Below are 19,998 nucleotides of genomic sequence, written 5' to 3'. Positions count from 1 at the left end.
TTCCATTAGCAACATTCTCTGTTAAAAAAAAAAAGTCAGAAATGATAATGCCCATACATTATGCTAAGTGAAATAAGTCAAAGAAAGACAAATATTGTATGATCTCACTTACATGTGGAATCTAAAAAAGCCAAACTCGAAACAGAGAGAGTAGACTGGTGGCTACAGAGAGTAGACCCCAGGGGCTGGGGTGGGGGAAATGGGGAGATGCTGGTCAAAGGGTACAAACTTCCAGTCACAAGATGCCTAAGTTCTGGTATCTAATGTAAAGCATGGTGACTATAGTTAACAATACTCTATTGCATGCTTGAAAGATGCTAAATGAATAATCTTAAATGTTCTCAACACACACAAAAAATGTTAATTATGTGATGTGATGGATGTGTTAACTAACCGTACTGTGGTAATCATTTCACAATATATACATATATCAAATCATCACGTTGACAATGTTATATGTCAATTATATCTCAATAAAGCTGGGAAAATAAATAAATAAATGCCCACAAATAGGAAGTACTAATTCAATAAACTCTGGTACTTTCATACTGTGGACAATGGTGCAGCAGTTAAAAAATAATAAAGCAGGGGGCTTCCCTGGTGGCGCAGTGGTTGAGAGTCTGCCTGCCAATGCGGGGGACGCGGGTTCGTGCCCCAGTCCGGGAGGATCCCACATGCCGCGGAGCGGCTAGGCCCGTGAGCCATGGCCGCTGAACCTGTGCGTCTGGAGGCTGTGCTCCGCAATGGGAGAGGCCACAACAGTGAGGGGCCCGCGTACCGCAAAAAATAAAAAAATAGTAAAATAATGAAGCATGAAATAAGCTAGTCACAATAGGATAAATATTGTATGATTCCATTTATATGAGGTACCTAGAGTAGTCAAATTCAGAGACAGAAAGTAGAACAGCGGCTGACAGGGGCTGGGGGAAGAAGGAATTGGAAGTTACAGTTTAATAGGTACAGAGTTTCAATTTGGGAAAATGAAAAAGTTCTGGAGATGGATGGTGGTGATGGGTGCACAACATGTGAATGTACTTAACATCACTGAATTGTACACTCAAAAATGGTTAAAACTGCAAATTTTATGTTATGAACACTTTACCACAATTTTTTAAAATTTGTAATTAAAAAAATGTAGAAATTAAAAATCTAAGTTCACAAGAAAAACAATGGAGCAGCATTAAAAATAACAGTCTATATGCACTCACACAGAATGATCGTTTATTTAAACTCCAAAATAATTCTTTAAGTACAGTATTACAATCCCCATTTTACATGAGAAAACTGAGGTTCAAAGACAAGGTGTTACTTTTTCACAATTACACAGCTAGAAAGTAAGAACTGACAGTTACACTCAAGTTTGATTCTAAAACCCACATTCGTTCCACTTTACTCTAGGCACTAGACTGAAATGGCAGAAAAATAAAATAGTTGCTTTATGCTAACATGATTCTGATTTATTTTCCCTTTCATTATTATCTTTAATGTCATTTAAACAGTAACTAATTTTTAACAGACCACTTTGAAAAGTACAACCTGAACGTCATAACTCTGCGTTTCTGCTTCAAAGTGAATGAAGGCTAGTTTTTTTGGCTCATAAAAAAGCTAACTCAGCTTATGTGAATAACTAACCTATTAAGGAAATGTGGATAGTTTGCTTCAAAAAACTTTTAAAATAAACAAACACGGTATTTAGCTTTTTAAAACAAAATCTTCATAACAAAATTTTCCATAAAAGTGATATATACTAAGTATAATGGGTATCTGTTTTGTTTTCAAAAGCAGTTAATCCATTAAGTAATTTTTAGAATGTTAATTTCTATTTATTTTTTCCCAAACACTGGAAACTGTTATTTTTCTTTCTCAATGACATGATCAAGTAAGGAAAACCAAAAGCAAAAACAAAAAAAAAAAAGGAAAATTATGAATACATAAAGAATTTCTGTTCTATAGCTAATACATATAACTAGCAATGTATAACATACCCATATCTAGTCAGAGTTGTTTATCCAAAATCATAGGTGCCACATGGCAAAAGTATGGAGAAATTCCCACTTTTTAAAAGTTTTTAGTTTTTTAAATCATGCAAACCATTAAAAAAATGTTCTGTATGGTTCAAGAAACCTGAAAAGCAGTCAGCTGAAGAGTAACACATCTGGATCAAGAAATAATTTCTGCAGAATTTCAAAAGTTCAAAATACTTTGGGAAAGGGGGAATAATTAAGTAGGAAGATGATTATTTAGAACATCATCAACATTCAAAAACAGTTTGACACTTAGACCAAAGAAAGGAATATATACCTCAGATAAATAACTGCAGGCACATGAAAAAATGCTCAACATCGCTAATTATTTGAGAAATGCAAATCACAACTACAATGAGGTATCACCTCATTCCAGTCAGAATGGCCATCCTCAAAAAGTCTACAAATAATAAATGCTAGAGAGGGTGTAGAGAATAAGGAACCCTCCTACACTACAGGTGGAAATATAAACTGGTACAGCCACTATGGAGAACAGTATGGAGGTTCCTTAAAAAACTAAAAGCAGAGTTACCATATGAACCTGCGATCCCATTCCTGGGCATATATCTAGAGAAAACCATAATTTGAAAATCTACATGCACCCCGATGTTCACTGCAGCACTATTTACAATAGCCAAGACATAAAAACAACCTAAATGTCCATCAACAGATAAATGGATAAAGAAGATATAGTGTATAGTATGTATATATATATATATATATATATATATATATATACATGTATGTGTGTGTGTGTACACACACACACACAATGGAATATTACTCAGCCATAAATAAAGAATATTGCCATTTGCAGCAACCAACATGGATGGACCTAGAGATTATCATACTAGGTGAAGTTAAGCCAGACAGAGAAAGACAAATATCATATGATATTGCTTATATGTGGAATCTTAAAAAAAAAAAAGATACAAATGAACTTATTTACAAAACAAAAATAGACCCACAGATAACAGAGCAATGCAAAAAGTTTCTAAAACCAGGGATTGTGAGACCAAAGCTATAGTTACGTGAATTTTAGACCAAGAATTTTCAAACTGTTAAATGTTGCCTTTATGTTGGAAATAAATGTCTTCAGAAACTTGAAAAAAAAAAAAACCACAGACATAGGAAACAAACTTATGATTACCAAAGGGGAAGTGGGGTGGGGGGAGAGGGATAAATTAGGAGTTTGAGGTTAACATATACATAAAACAGATAACCAACAAGGACCTACTGTATAGCACAGGGAACTATACTCAATATTCTGTAATAACCTATAAGGGAAAAGAATTTTAAAAAGTATATATATATATATACACACACACACATATATACATGTATATATGTATGTATAACTGAATCACTGTGCTGTACACGTAAAACTAACACATTATAAATCAACTATATTTCAATAAAAAATTAAAGAAATTTAATGAGACCTCAAAAAAACTTTAAAAATACAATAAAACAAAAGTATGAAAAAAAACATTAAAAATGCAACTCAACTGAATAACTCCTGTAAACACTTTAATCTGCCTCCCTGCCCCAAGTCTCCATTCAAAACTTTATACTTAAGTCATCAGAGAAGAAAATCCTTAATATAGTGGACATGGTGAATCCTCAGCTACCTCCCAGGATCTTTTCCATCACTTCTACTCCTTGTTATTAATCTTATCCATGCTGACAATTCCTTCAATGTGCTAGGGCCTTTGAAACAAGCCATTTACTCTGAATAATCAATCTCTCCTTCCCTCCTGCTGCTAACTTATTAGCCCTCACCCAACCTTTACCTCTCAGCAAAATCATCACTTCCTCAAGATAACACCCCACACTCACACACACACATACTGTCTCTGTTCCCTGTACGCAATTGGAGAATGACATCTAGTGTTCATGTGACCATTTATTCAATGTCTGTCTCCTCCACTGGACTGTAAACTCCATAAAGGAGGGTCATTTTCTTTTTACTCACCATTACATCCCTTAGAATCTAGCACACTAAAAAGAGAAGCTCCACAAATAATGTGTCAAATGAATAAAACAGAGTGGTCTAAAGATTCAAAGTCATTAAGAGGTACAAACAACTAGGTATAAAATAAGCAAGTTACAAGGATGTAATGTACAGTACAGGGAATATAGTCAGTATTTTATAATATCTTTATATGAAGTGTAATACATAAAAATATTGAATCACTATATTGTACACCTGAAACTATATTTTGTAAGTCAACTATACTTCAATTAAAAAAAGAGAGCTTGTTAAAATAACTAGATTTAAAAGTTAAAAAAAAAAAGATTTAAAGCCAACAAAACTGTCAGAATAACTATTTACATTTAAAACAAGTATAAATTTTTGATGCAAGGTATATATTTACATCCATCTAATAACCAAGGGAAATAAACAAGGTGAGGGGAAAATTAACCTTTAAGAATCAAACTAATGGAGAGAAACATAACATTAATAAATTAAAACTCTGTAATAACCACAACTTACCATTAAAAATTTTTTCTCTCTGCTTTCAGAAGTTCTAACGAAAAGCTTTACAGTGCCCTGAACACACTAATACATATCATCCTACACTGTCCCTTTCCTTAGTAGTTTAAACCAACTGTATAAAACAAAAATAGATGACTTCCCTGGTGGCACAGTGGTTAAGAATCTGCCTGCCAGTGCAGGGGACACAGGTTCGATCCCTGGTCTGGGAAATTCCCACATGCCATGGTGCAACTAAGCCCGTGCGCCACAACTACCGAGCCTGTGCTCTAGAGGCTGCGAACCACAACTATCGAGTCCACGCGCCACAACTACTGAAGCCTGCATGCCTAGAGCCCGTGCTCCGTAACAAGAGAAGCCACTGCAATGAGAAGCCCTCGCACCACAACAAAGAGTAGCCCCCACTCGCCGCAACTAGAGAAAGCCCGTGCGCAGCAATGAAGACCTAATGTAGCCAAAAGTAAATTAATTAATTAATTTTTAAAAATAGAGAAACTAAAAGATATTAACATAAAAAAAGGATTTTTCACACCAAAATTAAAATGAAGTAAAGAAATAAAACAAGTTTCAAACATGCTAATAATAAGCAAATAAGTAAACAATTCACAAGTACGTCTTTTTTAAGTCCAAATACAATAATGTAATTACACATTTATTAACATAATTAATCAATATCTGTTTCCACCACTAGACTAGAAGCTTCATAAAACGAGAAAATGTATTAGATTCTGCTACCCACTATATATTTCCAGCACCCAGAACAGAAAAAACATTTACTATTTAATTAATAAATATTAAATAAACAACAAATGAACTGCATTTCTGGTGACTTTAAGACGTTTGAAGAAAATAACCTTTATAAAGAGTAAAATTAAAGATAAAATTTTATTTAACACTCATATTTAATAACCAGTTGAAGATGAAAATATACCATAATTTGGAATTAAAGAATTCTCACTTTTCAAAGTAATCACTTTATCCTTTTATTCTCTTCAAGTCTTTTTTATTGCCTGTAATTCTACAAAGGTTTTTTTAAAAATTCTTGTTATAAATGTATCATTCTGTGTTCTGTGCACTATACAATAATATATACTGTATTTCATCAATTCTAAGGTGCATATTTTCACAGTTTAACATATTTGAAATCAATCACTACAAGAAAGCATGTTACCTAGTTTAATTGGATTTTTTTCCCTTTCTTAACAACAATATCTTTAGCCTGAATGAAATACAATAAAGTATGTACGCTCCTAACCAAATTCATTTTTCCCCTAAAGGTTAGAAAAACATATCAGATGAATATTATACAAGAGACAACAAAACCAAAGACTTTATTACATATATGAATGGTTTCAGGCTATTCTCAGGAACTTATCATCACCCGAAACTGCTCCAGCTCTGAAAATTTTAAGTCAAATATCCCTCTCAACCACACACCCGCTTACAGCCAACATACCTGCTCCTGAACCTCATCAGGAAATAGATCCTCCCACTTTTCAGTCCTTTCCTACCTTCACTGCTACCCTATGGTAAGCTCTATCCCACACATCAGTTCAATCACTCACACCCCAACCTTCAGTTCTCTTGCCCCCCATCCTCCTGTCATACCTGCCCTATCAATACTACTTCCTTAAAGACATCCCTATCTGGATGTCCCAGGTACACATTCAAAAAACTGTCCCAAACTGAACTCTTTGACTCTGCCAAGACTTGCTGCTCCTTCTGTATTTAACATCTCAGCGAGTAGCATCAAGAGTCATTCAGTTGGCCCAGTCCAGAAACCCAGTTGTCACACTTGATTCTACCCTCTCTTTGAAACTCTCACATCAGTCACCAGAACCAGTGAAAAAACAAACTGTCAGGAAAACAGAGGCTCCCGCCAATGTACAGACATTAGGTAACACTACTCAACATAACTGAAACCCCACACACACAAACATATAACCTTATTCTTTGCCTACATTCCAAACCCTTCCAGAAGGTGTCTCCAAACCTTCATCCAAGTAAAGCTACCTAGACTAGTGCTTCCCAAACTACCTGTTATGGGCTTTTGTAAAATACAATAAAAATGAATTACTAGGCAAATGAATTTTTAAAAAGACATACATAAATACTAGCACAATATTTTAATTAAATTCAAATGACCAAAAAATTACTCAAATTTTCTAAATGCTCACTCTCAATTGCTTATAGTTATCTGTCAAGGGCCAGTACCAAACAAAAGCACTGAACCAGACCCCACCTCTAATTTATGTTTCCTTCGTTTGCTCATTATAATATTATTAATATTATTACCATAAAGTACAGTCTTGACCTGAGCCTTAACCTAAAACTTTCTATTTTGTCAGAGAATTACTATGTTCTTGGTTCACTTCTACAGTCAAAAGAACACAAACCAACATATAGCTCTACTTATTTTCTCTCTTTGCTTTATATCCCTCTCTCCATCAAGGACTAGCTGATCTATAGTCTCTCCTTAATCCTTTCATCTTTAGTAAATAACCTGGATGATTTTCTTTCCTCTGAAATAATGGTATCCCCTCCTCTATCAATTCTGCCTTTTCAACACATGGAAAAGCAAAAATGCAGACAAATTCCACAAGTTAAGAAAATTTCAAAATGCCTTTACAATCAACAAAAGTACTTCTGCATAAAAACACTTTTCAATGGGTCTAATCCAGAATGGGATAAAATTCAATTACAAAATGACAGCAACACAGCATATACTTACTATGGAATAAGCCTTCTCATATGGAGATGATACTTAATCACATTAAGTCACAATCAACAGACAAATCCACAATTCACCTTGTGAAGCTAAGCAAACCTTATTTTATTAATTATTTATTAATTTTACTTTCACAATAATGGAAAGAAAACACGGATCATAATGAAATCAATCAATTAAATAAACAACTGTACTTACGTGTTAGATGAAAGATTCCATCACAGGCACTAATATGAGATAAAAAGGCATTTCCCAGGCCTTGCCCATTGTGAGCTCCTTTCACAAGGCCAGCAATATCCACTACATTTAGAAAAGCAGGAATTTTGCTGAAAAACAAAAGATGATCTTAATATAAAATAGTACTAAGAACCTGTTTATTAACCAAATGGCTTTCCCAAACATGTTACATGAATTAATTCTTTCCTTTCTAGAACAATGTTTATTAGACTCTCAAATGAATAAAACAAATTTAAACAAGAAATAATCTTTTAAAACATTAGGACTTTCTGGGGCTTCCCGGGTGGCGCAGTGGTTGAGAGTCCGCCTGCCGATGCAGGGGACACGGGTTCGTGCCCCGGTCCGGGAAGATCCCACATGCCGCGGAGCGGCTGGGCCCGTGAGCCATGGCCGCTGAGCCTGCGCGTCCGGAGCCTGTGCTCCGCAACGGGAGAGGCCACAACAGTGAGAGGTCCGCGTACCGCAAAAAAACAAAACAAAAAAAAATTAGGACTTTCTTACCTAGGAAAATGAAGGGAAAACATTTTAAAGCAGAACAGATGTTTTTATTGTTACTCTAAAAACTAAAACTCATATCATTAATTTTATTATACTGGCACATGCACACATACACAAAAGCAGAGAACATTTAAAGAGTATACTGATACAAGTCAAGGTAATCATCATAGAATGAGCCAACGTACTCAACAGATACTTTGTGCCAGGAACTGGACTAAGTGCTTTACATGTATTATCATTCCAAAGTTCAAACTTACTCTATAAGATGGGTGTTATTTATTAAACCCACTTTACAGATGAGGAAATTAAGCCATAGAGGAGTTAAGAAATCTATTGCACACAGGATCACTCAGCTAATAGTGACAAAACTGCTATTCAAATATAGGATATCTGGGTTTGCATTTAATCACCATATAGGTTTTACAGCCCCAAAATGCATGTAATGATGTGAACCAATTGTCAGCATAGTAATAACGCAGTTGTTAACAGCAACAGAATTAGACACAGTAAAGTAACAGTTAACACAAATTAGAAAACAAGAAAACCAGTCAGCCATGTAGAAATGGAGATTAAAGCATATGAGTAAATAAAGCTACTTTCAATGTCATATGACAAAGGTGTACGGTATATGCATTTATGTATCCTTTGTCAATTTTCAGAGTATTCATTTTTCAGAATGTCAATTTTATTACATGATAAAATACAACATAAAAGTTCCACAAGGGCTTCCCTGGTGGTGCAGTGGTTGGGAGTCCGCCTGCCGATGTGGGGGACATGGGTTCGTGCCCCGGTCCGGGAGGATCCCACGTGCCGCGGAGCGGCTGGGCCCGTGAGCCATGGCCGCTGAGCCTGCGCGTCCAGAGCCTGTGCTACGCAGCGGGAGGGCCACAGCGGTGAGGGGCCCGCATACCGCAAAAAAACAAAGTTCCACAAAATGCTTTCCTATTATCTGCATGGAAACTGAGTCTTTTTAAAATAACTGTTCTATAAAAAATTTTTATACAAATAGAAATTACTTCATAACTGGTACCAGCAAATCCACAGAAAACATACATAAGATGGGGTTAAGTTTTTGGTGACTACTGTGGTTGCCTCTCCAGCATCCTTTGCCCCTTCTCTTGATGACTATTGACTGTCATTTGGCTAGCCATACCTCGCCAGTGTAGCCTGGAGCTTTGAAAAAGCTGGCTCTACACCTAACTCTAGAAGGGGGCATGTAGCTTGGGCCTATACTAAGCAGCTTAATCTCATTCCCTAGGCACAATTAATGATTCTAGGACCTCTGCCTTGTCCCATTTGCCTAGAAAGGCTTAAGGAGAGATTTGCCAGAGAGGGTTAAGAGGATTCTTGAATAGAAGATCATCAGTCCTCTGACAGGGCTTCTAGAAGCAAACCCCTCTTCCTTCACTCTGAACAAGGATGAGAAAGTATACAGTTCCAAGATTTGAGAGTTCCAAATGATTTGGTCATTTGAGATGACCAAAGGGGAAGGCGATCTTATGATCAAGCTGATAAAGTAAGTAAAATGGAGAGGGGAACAAAGCCAGGTCCTTGATGACACAACTGAGGTGCTGAAACCAACAGAAAATACCATGCTATCTGTTACTAACTCAATAAATCAATTTTTAAGTCCATATGTTAGGTGCAACCAAACTCATCTAAATAATATAACTTCTAACAACTAAAACATATCACCCATATGATAAATATAAAGTACAGTAGCATAGATATGAGAGGAAAGGCCCTGAAGTTGAAGAAAGAAGCCTGGGGTTCTAGCCCTGGTTGACGTTAACTATCAGTATGACCTTGAGCAAATCATTTCACCTTTCTGGGCTTCCGTTCCTTTTATAAGGAAACCACACAGGACAATCTATAGCTCTGAGATTCTGTTTTCTAATGAAAATGAGCTTCTTAATTCTGATTCTTGATTTAAGGCCAGGATAAAGGTTTAAACCATTAATATCATATCTCAAAAAATAAAAACTTGAGCCCTAATTCAAAGATTTTCTATATACTGTACCAATGATTTTAAGACTACTTTATGTTTTTAGACCTTATGAAACTTTCTTGTGATTAAAATAAGGTTAAAAATCTTTTTAATCACTATGATATAATGAACACAGAATACCAAAAACATTTGTAAGTCTTTCTTCAATAGAAACAAATGAAAATGATGAGGAGGATTTTTCTTCCATCAAAAAAACAAACAAAAAACCTGGAAACTTGCAATATAACAGATAAGTTTGGGGTTGCAAGAAGAAAAACTATGAATTACTGTCAATTCTTCCTTATTTGCTTGACCACAAAGAGGACAAAATTAAGTTATGGAAAAAATGAAGATGGGTTCCCATTCAACTTTTGTATTTCCATAAAGGCGTTTAATCAGTGTTTACCAGTAAAGCAAAAGAAATTTTGAGAAATTAATTCCCTCACTGCCCAAAATTTCAATAAATTTGAAGTCCATGAGCTTTATTATTGATTTTTTTTTTAATAACATGACATTTCTTTATTTATTTATTTGGTTGCATTGGGTCTTAGCTGTGGCAGGCGGGCTCCTTAGCTGCAGCTCACGGGCTCCTTAGTTGCGGCACGTGTGTCCCTTAGTTGTGGTAGGCGGGCTCCTTAGTTGCAATAGGCGGGCTCCTTAATTGTGGCATGCGAACTCTTAGTTGCGGCATGCATGTGGGATCTAGTTTCCTGACCAGGGAGCAAACCCAGGTCCCCTGCACTGGGAGCTCGGAGTCTTAACCACTACACCACCAAGGAAGTCCCTCCAAGAGCTTTATTATTGTTGTTGTTCTCTTCATGTCTCTGGAGAATTTCAGCAATGTCACATGACCACACAGCCCCTCAGTGGCAAAGGCTCACACAAGGAGAGAGTCAGAGTGGGCAGAGAAGGCAGCACAACAGCAGCTGTGGCCTGGACAAGGAAGGCATCTGGGCAGGACAGCAGCCCAGCAATAGGCAGGGCCCAAGCCAGGAGAGTGTCCAAACTGGGCAACAACCTGGTGGGTTCAAGGAATTTGCAACATATAAAGGGATTGAGCAAATAAGCACATTATGGGGACAACTGGAGAAAACTAAATGGAATCTGTGAATTAGATGATAATATTAGATCATTGTCAATGTCCTGATTATGATGGTTTACTGTGGTTATGTAGGCGAGTGTCTATACTTAGCAAATACAAACTGAAGAATTAAAGTGCAATGTGGCATCATGTCTGCAAGTTATTTTCAAAGGTTCAGAGAAATTTGAGTGAAAGGCATACAAACATTCTACATATAATTTTGCAGCTTTTATATAAAATTGAAATCATTTAAAAATAAAAAGTTTTTAAAAAGGATTCAGAAGTCAGCTTGAGGAGCCAATTTGAGGGATATAATTTGAGCTATATCCAATGACTGTGACATATTATAACCAAGTGAGTAACACTGATATGAATGAATAAATGAAAACAAGAAAGCTCTTCTTACAAGCAGAATGTCAACTAATAAATGAAGAAGAAATGGTGGAATTACAAAATCATCATGTGACAATCATCACAGTAATAATTAATTCATAAAAAAAATCAATAGATGCTAAAACTAGAGGATGAAATTAAGAGAAGTAAATAAATTTGGTATATATTCTGTAGTTAGAACTCATAGGAATTGCTGATAGGTTGGATGTAGGGGTGAGGAAAGAAAAGAACCAAGGATAGATCTTGGGCTTTAACGTAAGCAACTGAAGAAATAATAGTACTACTTATTGAATTATAAACGTCTTGAGGAAGAACAAATTTGACACAGGCAGGGTGAAATCAAGAAGTCCATTTAGGACATGTAAAATCGGAGGCACCTGTTTAGCCTTCTAAGTGTCAGTGTCAAGCAGGCAGTTAGATATACATCTAGAGTTCAACAGAGTTCAGGGCTGGAGACAAAAATTTGGGATTTATCACCACATTCAAAATAGTGAAAAACTAAAAGCAAACTAAATTCTCAATAATAGGGAAATGGTAAATAATCTGTGTACATTCATATAACATAGTACTAAACATTATATTAGAAATTATTATTTAAATCTGTACTTTTTAATCTAGAAAAATATTAACGATACCCCAAGTAAAAATATATCAAAAGTATGGAAGAATCTACCTCAAAAGTATTTATATCTATTATATCAAGGTAGAAGTATAGGTGATTTTTACTCCTCTCTTTATACATTTCCATATTGTCTGAACTTCCTACAATAAAACTGTATTATCTTACTTTTTCTAATTAAAGATATAATACATGCTGTTATAAAAACTTCAAACAGAGAGAACTACAAGAAATGAAGAAAAAAATGACCTAAAAATTCCATTCCCCAGAGATAACCATCAATTAGTTTGTGATCTTCAGTTCATACATTTTCCTATGAATACACACATACATGTATCATTTTACATGAATGGAATCACATAATACAGACTAATTATGCCCTCTACTTCATACTCCCCAGAAAAAAATAACTTCAATGTTAACAATGGATGTATCCTTCCTCACCCTTCTCCAGGTTCTAGGTTACTTTTATAATCACCCAAAACAATAATGCTACATTAATTTTGAAATAAACAACACAACCCTTCTACATAATTTTAAATATATCACTTATATATATTTACCCAATCTATACAGGGCCAACCACATGAACAATGGCATAAAGATTCTTCTTACCTTGCTGGTTTGTGGTACTGGCAAAGAAAGTCAAACCTTTCATCTGGCACAGGTACTCTGCTCTCATTAGGATCAATAGTGCAGAATGGGAAGTTTTCTGCTGAAGCTTGACTATTGGTTAATACATTGAAGAAAGTAGATTTCCTAAAATGAATAAAAACGATTTCAATCAATTCTTAGGCTAACACTGAGAAAAATTTATCTCACTCTAATTTCAATGCTCAAATAAAATCCATAAGGATTATAAAACAAATCTGGGAATGCAGGGTGGGGGGTAGGGCGGGGAATACATTTTTACTAACAGAAACGAATGAAATTTACAACAATGCAGCTCATGATTTACAATTAAGTTATGCTTAACGTGAACGTGAAAAGCATCTCCCCAAAGAATCTTTGTTATAAATGATAACTAGTCTCACAACACACCACAAAATCTATTTTACTCCTAAAGTACCTGGAACACCAGTATCATTTCACCTGTATCTAGTATAATCTTCTCTGGCATAAATGTAGAGAGGTGTGCATTTAGTTAGGTCAATTACTTCACAAGCATTGGCTAATTGTCTAATAGGAAATGGGAGTTTGGAGCTCAGACTCCCTTCTAATTGTTAGTGCATAAGGATTACTGGTAATCTAGAACTGTGAATGGTGGATTGTGAAAGTCAAAATGTGAATTTTTTCCAAGGTATAACTTTAATCAAGAAAAAGCTATTAAAAATGAAAGAACTGTTCACTAATTTTCTGTTATCTGATTTTTATCAGATAATACACACTCAGAGAATGCCAACTCGTATTACTATTCTATCTTTTCCAAACACTTTTTAAGGTAAAAATGTCTCCCAGATGAGATCTAACCCTATATTCATCAGAAGTTTATACTTGCTACAGTTAGTTTATCTGACTGAATTTTAAATCAGAGAACCAGTCCTTTTTTTTTTTTTTTTAAACTCTGAGACCCTTTTAAAAGAGTAATGAACAGGGACTTCCCTGGTGGTCCAGTGGTAAAGAATCCACCTTACAGTGCAGGGGACGTGGGTTCAATCCCTGGTCAGGGAACTAAGATCTCACATGCCACGGGGCAACTAAGGCATCACGCCACCACAACTACTGAGCTCGCATGCCTCAACTAGAACCCCCAAGCAGCAAACTATAGAGCCCACCCGCTCTGGAACCCGCGCACCACAACTACAGAGCCCACACACCCCGGAGCCAGTGCACCACAACTAGAGAGGAGAAAACCCACACGCCACAACTAGAGAGAAGCCCGCGCACTACAAGAGCCTGTGCGCCACAACTAAGACCCAATGCAGCCAAAAATTAAAATTTTTTTGAAAAGCCATCTCTAAGACACCCTCTAAAAATAAAATAAAATAAAATAGTAATGAACAAAAGGCAACAAGGAAGGCTTACCTAAATACTACTGGTGAGAAGGATGGTTTGGCAACGATATATTAACTTGAACCTGCCCATAGGTCTTTAAGATATTGCTCTTATATCACATTCAAACTAAATATTTAGGATTAAAGTAGAAAAGTTTCCAAAAACAGCCACTTAAATCATTACTGGTTACTTAGAGTACCAATGGTCAAATCAGTGGCTTTCAAATGCTTGCCTATAACAGACTCAGCTGAGAATTTAAAGGCATGCACTACCAGGCCTCTTTCCAGATTTGGTGTAGGTCCCAGTATTTTAACTCAGCTAACAACTCACTGAATAATACTGACTGTTGTAGAATTTATATTGGTAACCTCTAAGAGCCTGGTAACAATCCCAGAACTCTAGGAATGATAATTAAGAGGAAATTACTAGCTCCTATAGAGACAGCTTTTCTTTTCAATCCTGTTAAGATAAATGTCATAGTACTTAATTTAAAATAGTCTGTATATTTATCAAGTTATAGTCCATCTATTTCAAGAAAGACACTGAAGATTAATACAATTTTAAAAATTAATATATAAAATAAGGCAGATAATTTTTAAAAAGAAAACTCACATTCAAATTATGAGCTTTAAATGCCATGTCCATTAAAAATAACGAGGACTTCTTGGAGAAATTACTAGTTCCAGGTCTGGGACCAGAAGTACACAAGATGAATCTCAACAATTTTTTCCCAAGGGAAAACAAGGAACCTATTGAAGGCCATAGAGTCCTATCAAAAGCACTCTGGAGCCAATCTGAATAGGCCCACAGGCCAAAGATGGGTCAATCTGAGCATCTTTAAGGATAGCTACAATGAACTATAACAAATCAAATAACTTCATATCCATGAGCTGTTAATAATCCTCAACAAGACAAAATCAAAAAAAAATTAAAAAAAAAAACCCTCTCTGGCTACCTTTTAATGATGCTAGGTGATTGATTCTTCTGATAACCGTTGAGTAAAACATTCATTGTGTCTTTCCTATATAAATTGCACTTTTAGAGTAACAAAGAATTGATGAAGAAAAGATTCTTTTATAGACATATTCCAGCCAATAAATGAAAAAAGAATAAAAAACTTAGAATACCACCATTTTGCAACCACTAAGGAACTAATGAATTGGGTAATTATCACCAATGATCATTAACTGTCTCCGCCCCAAAAAGTACCTCCTAACAATTATGTACACCATCTTTCAAGTATTCCTGACATAAAAAACTATATGATCAAAAATTATCTGAAACTTACCTGATCAAGCCTTTAGATATTACTATCACTTAACAGAAAATACAGAGGACAGGAGAACATATTAAATGACACCACATAGATGCAATTAAGAAAATTTGGACTTTGGAAAATTCTGTAAGACTAACATCCAGATTTCTCTAACAAGTCAACTGGTGGAGGGAGGAAATTCTGCTTCTGGGTGAGATGCAAAAGCTAACAGCAGACTAGAACTCTCACCCCAAACTAGAAAAGCCATTTAAATGCAGAATACAGAAAGTATCTGTTTGAAGGGGCTAAGAATCTAGAAATGGGACATTTGCCCATTCTAGGCAAAGTAAGGCGGCCAAGAATCCAGGGATCTCTCTTATGCAAGAACAGGTTTACTCATGTAAGCTGATGCTGGAGTACAGGGAACCCAGCAAAGAATTAGGAGAAGACTTGGAGGATGGACCTCAAGAACACAACCAGTTTTCCCCTCAGGATACTGCTCCCAAAAGGGAGAATTACAAAATGAACTGGAGAGTAATACGCTCCATAACTTATTCCCCTCCCTACACAAAAATAAAACATAAAAAGTGATACTTAGGTTGCCAGAACAATCCATAAGTCCTTATTTACCGAAAATGTAAGTAAAGGGAATTCCCTATGTGGTCCAGTGGTTACAATTCCGTGCTCTCACTGCCAAGGGTGCAGATTCAATCCCTGGTCAGGGAACTAACATCCCAGAAGCTGCACAGTGCAGCCAACAAATAAAAATTTAAAAAAATAAAATGTAACTAAAATATTGCATACCTGCAACAAAAATATTACAAAATAATGGTACAATAAAAATACTTCAAGGAAAATTTAAATATATTAATTAATCCACTTACAAGACATTTGTGCCTTTCTTGGGGGACAAAAAAAGGGCAGTTGTATTTTTGTATACTGTAGATAAAAAACTGCTCGTTGCTATTACCACAGTCACAGTAATTGCAATATAAAAAGTCCAGGGGCTTCCCTGGTAGCGCAGTGGTTGGGAGTCCGCCTGCCGATGCGGGGGACACGGGTTCGTGCCCCAGTCCAGGAGGATCCCACATGCCGCGGAGCAGCTGGGCCCGTGAGCCATGGCCGCTGAGCCTGCGCGTCTGGAGCCTGTGCTCTGCAACAGGAGAGGCCACAACGGTGAGGGGCCCACATACCGCAAAAAAAAAAAAAAAGTCCATAGGGAGTTCATGGAGTTATTTTCAAATTTATTGGTTTTATTAAGTACTGCATTTTTGACTGCCTTCCTGGACAAAAATATGTTTAATACTAAAGAAAAAAGTTTATCCCTTAAAACATATTACACAGTAAAAATAAAGAAAAGAAAGTCCCATTATCTCTTAGGCTAAAAAAATGCTTACATGCAGTCAAACTAAACATGGAAGACATCTCCATTTTCACAGGTCACCTCATCTTGGACATGATTTTAAATTTCATAAAGTCCAAGTAATCTGTACCTTCAAATAGCTTTGTACGTACAAAAAAGTAAAAAGGAAGAAGGAAAAAGAAAATTTTCTAAGGATTATTAGTACAGCCTTTAGCGGCAAGTTAAGACATTCTGATCTATTCAAATCTATTAAAGAAAAGCCTTGCAAAAGCAAAGAATTTTAAACTTTTGGCTTAAATTGGAGTGGTAAAGCCCATAAGGCTTTTTGTGAAATGAGAATTTTACACACACACACACATTCAGATCCCTTATAAGGTTATTATTGAAGCTTGAAAGTATAAGATTCAAAATTGTAGGGATCTCTCTTATGCAAGAACAGGTTTACATAAATATTATTTCAGCAATGATATTAAAAAAAAGAGTGGCTAGACTTAATGTATGCCCCCTCCACTTAAGACTTAAATACTTTATTTTTGAAATTATATATTTTACTGTAATAAATAAATCTGACTGAATATATGTTTTATCTAAAACCTTATGCAAAATTACAATATGTATAGGGAAGTCAGGATACCAATGCAAACTCCCCCAGCATTCTGAATTAACCATTCATACAACACACAACCAAAAGCATGGAAAGAAGCAGAATATTCTTTCGAAATGTTCTGAATTTAGATATAACTAAACTGTTAAAAAATATCTATCTGCTAGATACAGAAAACAAAAATGACAGGAATAAATACCAATGTGTATATACATGGGTTAGTATAACCACATATTTTTCCTAATTCTATCAGGTGAGAGGGCTTAAAAGAAGTAACACCCCAGCAGTAGGATCACATCTAGAGCCCAGATCTTAGTTTCTAAATACCATTCTTCGATAAAAGAAACCAAGGCTCTCTGGAGACAAGGTTGGGACACGAAAAACACACTATTAGTCTGAAATATCTTACAGTGTCAGAGAGTAAGGAAATGCTTGAAAAGAAAAAAAAAAAAAGAAAGGAAAAAACAAAAAGAATAGAAAAAAAAGATGGAGGCATGTAAAAAGGACATAAAACACAACTTAAAGGAGCTCCCAATGACCAAATCTGAACAATTTGAGCAATAAAATAAATACTGATAATATTGGATTAAAACCCAAAGAATAAAAAAAATTTCACTGAGTCTAAATAGAACTATATAAATGACTGAATAAATAACTTAATTGTAGGGGAAAAAAAAAACATTCCATACAGAAGAATTCCAAATAATAATTGTAAAAGGAATAAGGGAAGTAGAATATCACCATTAGAACACCACACTAATAATTGCTGCAGGCAAAATCCACTAAGAAGTGATAAAGTTTAGCTGGGGAAACTTTAAGAAGAAACAGAATATTTAAATAGCCTCAAGATACCTTTCCCCCATAATATTAATTAATTACTGTGGTGATTTTAACGAATGTCCACAAATTCTTTGATACTCATTCCTTCAGAAGGTGGAGCTTAATTCCCCTCCCCTTGAGCATGGATTGGACTTAGTGACTTGCTTCTAAGGAACAGCCTATCAAAAAGAAAAAGGATAATTTTACAGTGGAGAAATCTGGCAGACACCACCTTAACCAAATGATCAAGGTTAACATCACCAGTGACAAGTCATGTTGCTATCATGTAGCCCCTCAATATGACACAATGAGAAAGGCACTTCACCTCCACAGTGTTCTTCCCAAAAGTCTATTGCATGATTTCTGATACCAAAATATATTATAAAACTACAGTAATCCAAATAGTGTGGAACTGACATAAAGATGGACCCATATACCAGTGGAACAGAATAGAGAGCCCAGAAATAAATCCTCCCATATACAGTCAGATAATCTTTGACAAGAGTATCAAGACCACACAATGGGGAAAAGACAGTCTCTTCAATAAATGACACTGAGAAAACTGGATAGCCACATGCAAAGGAATGAAGACCCTTACCTTACACCATACACAAAAATTAACTCAAAATGGATTACAGACCTAAAGGTAGAGCCTAAAACTATAAAAGTCACAGAGGAAATGTAGGGGAAAAACTTTGTAACACTGGATTTGGCAATTATTTCTGAGATATGACACCAAAAGGACACGCAACAAAAGCAAAATTAGAAAAAAATTGAGACTACCTCAAACTTAAAAACTGCACATCAAAAGAAACAATCAACAGAGTGAAAGGTAACCTATAGAATGGGAAAAAAATAATTGCAAATCACATGTCTGATAAAGAGTTAATATCCAGAATGTATAGAGAACTAGTATAACTTAACAACAACAACAAAAGTAACTTTAAAAAGTAACATTAAAAAGTAGCAAAGGACCTCAATAGACATTTCTCCACGGAAGATAAACAAATAGCCAAGAAACATATGAAAAGATGCTCAACATCACCAATCATCAGTAAAATGCACATCAAAACCACAATGAGGTATCACCTCACACCCATTAAGACAGTCACTATCAAAAAAACAGAAAACAGGCGTTGGCCAAGACGTAGAGAAATTAGAACTCTGGTACACTGTTGGTGGAATGTAAAATGGTACAGCTGCTATGGAAAACAGTATGAAGGTTCCTCAACAAACTAAAAACAGAATTACCATGTGATCCAGCAACTCCACTTCAGGGTATTTACCCAAAATAATTAAAAGCAGGATCTCAAAGTGATATTTGCACACTCATGTTCACTGCAGCATTATTCACAATAACCAAAAGGTGGAAGCAGCCCTAATGTCTATCGACAGAGGAATGGATAAAGAAAACGTCCACAGCATGAGGAAACATCAAACTGGAATTGAGAGACATTATACAAAATACCTGAATAGAACTTTTCAAAAGTAAATGAAATTTTTCATGACCTTTAAAAGGTCTATATAGGAAAAGAAAAAGGACATTAGCAGGAAAACTGGTGAAATCCAAAACAGTCTACAGTTAATAGTAAATAAATGAGCAAAAAAAAAAATCTGAAATTATATGATATAGCAACAGTGACCAGGCTTCAGGTTCAAGATGGTGGAGTAGAAGGACGGGCTCTCACTCCCTCTTGCAAGAGCACCAGAATCACAACTAACTGCTGAACAATCATTGACAGGAAGACACTGGAACTCACCAAAAAAGACACCCCACACCCAAAGACAAAGGAGAAGCCGCAATGAGACAGTAGGAAGGGCGCAAGCATAATAAAATCAAATCCCATAACTGCTGGGTGGGTGACTCACAAATTGGAGAATACTTATACCACAGAATA

General features: G+C 35.7%; 1 protein-coding gene across 3 annotated transcripts in view; it reads right to left on the bottom strand.

Moving 5' to 3' along the window:
* Nucleotides 1-19,998, bottom strand: part of OLA1 (Obg like ATPase 1) — a 169,113-nt gene that overhangs the window by 131,737 nt on the left and 17,378 nt on the right. For all 3 annotated transcript variants that reach the window (XM_029225759.1, XM_029225756.1, XM_029225757.1), the window contains exons 3-4: nt 12,680-12,823; nt 7,448-7,575 (exon numbers count right to left, since the gene is read on the bottom strand). In XM_029225759.1, the coding sequence (XP_029081592.1) occupies nt 7,448-7,575; nt 12,680-12,823 (272 nt within the window). The remainder of the gene's footprint in view (nt 1-7,447; nt 7,576-12,679; nt 12,824-19,998) is intronic.

The sequence above is a fragment of the Monodon monoceros genome, unplaced genomic scaffold, assembly GCF_005190385.1.
Source record: "Monodon monoceros isolate NGI ecotype Baffin Bay Population unplaced genomic scaffold, NGI_Narwhal_1 Super_Scaffold_16, whole genome shotgun sequence".
Classification (NCBI taxonomy): domain Eukaryota; kingdom Metazoa; phylum Chordata; class Mammalia; order Artiodactyla; family Monodontidae; genus Monodon; species Monodon monoceros.
This window is presented reverse-complemented; position numbering and strand designations above follow the sequence as displayed.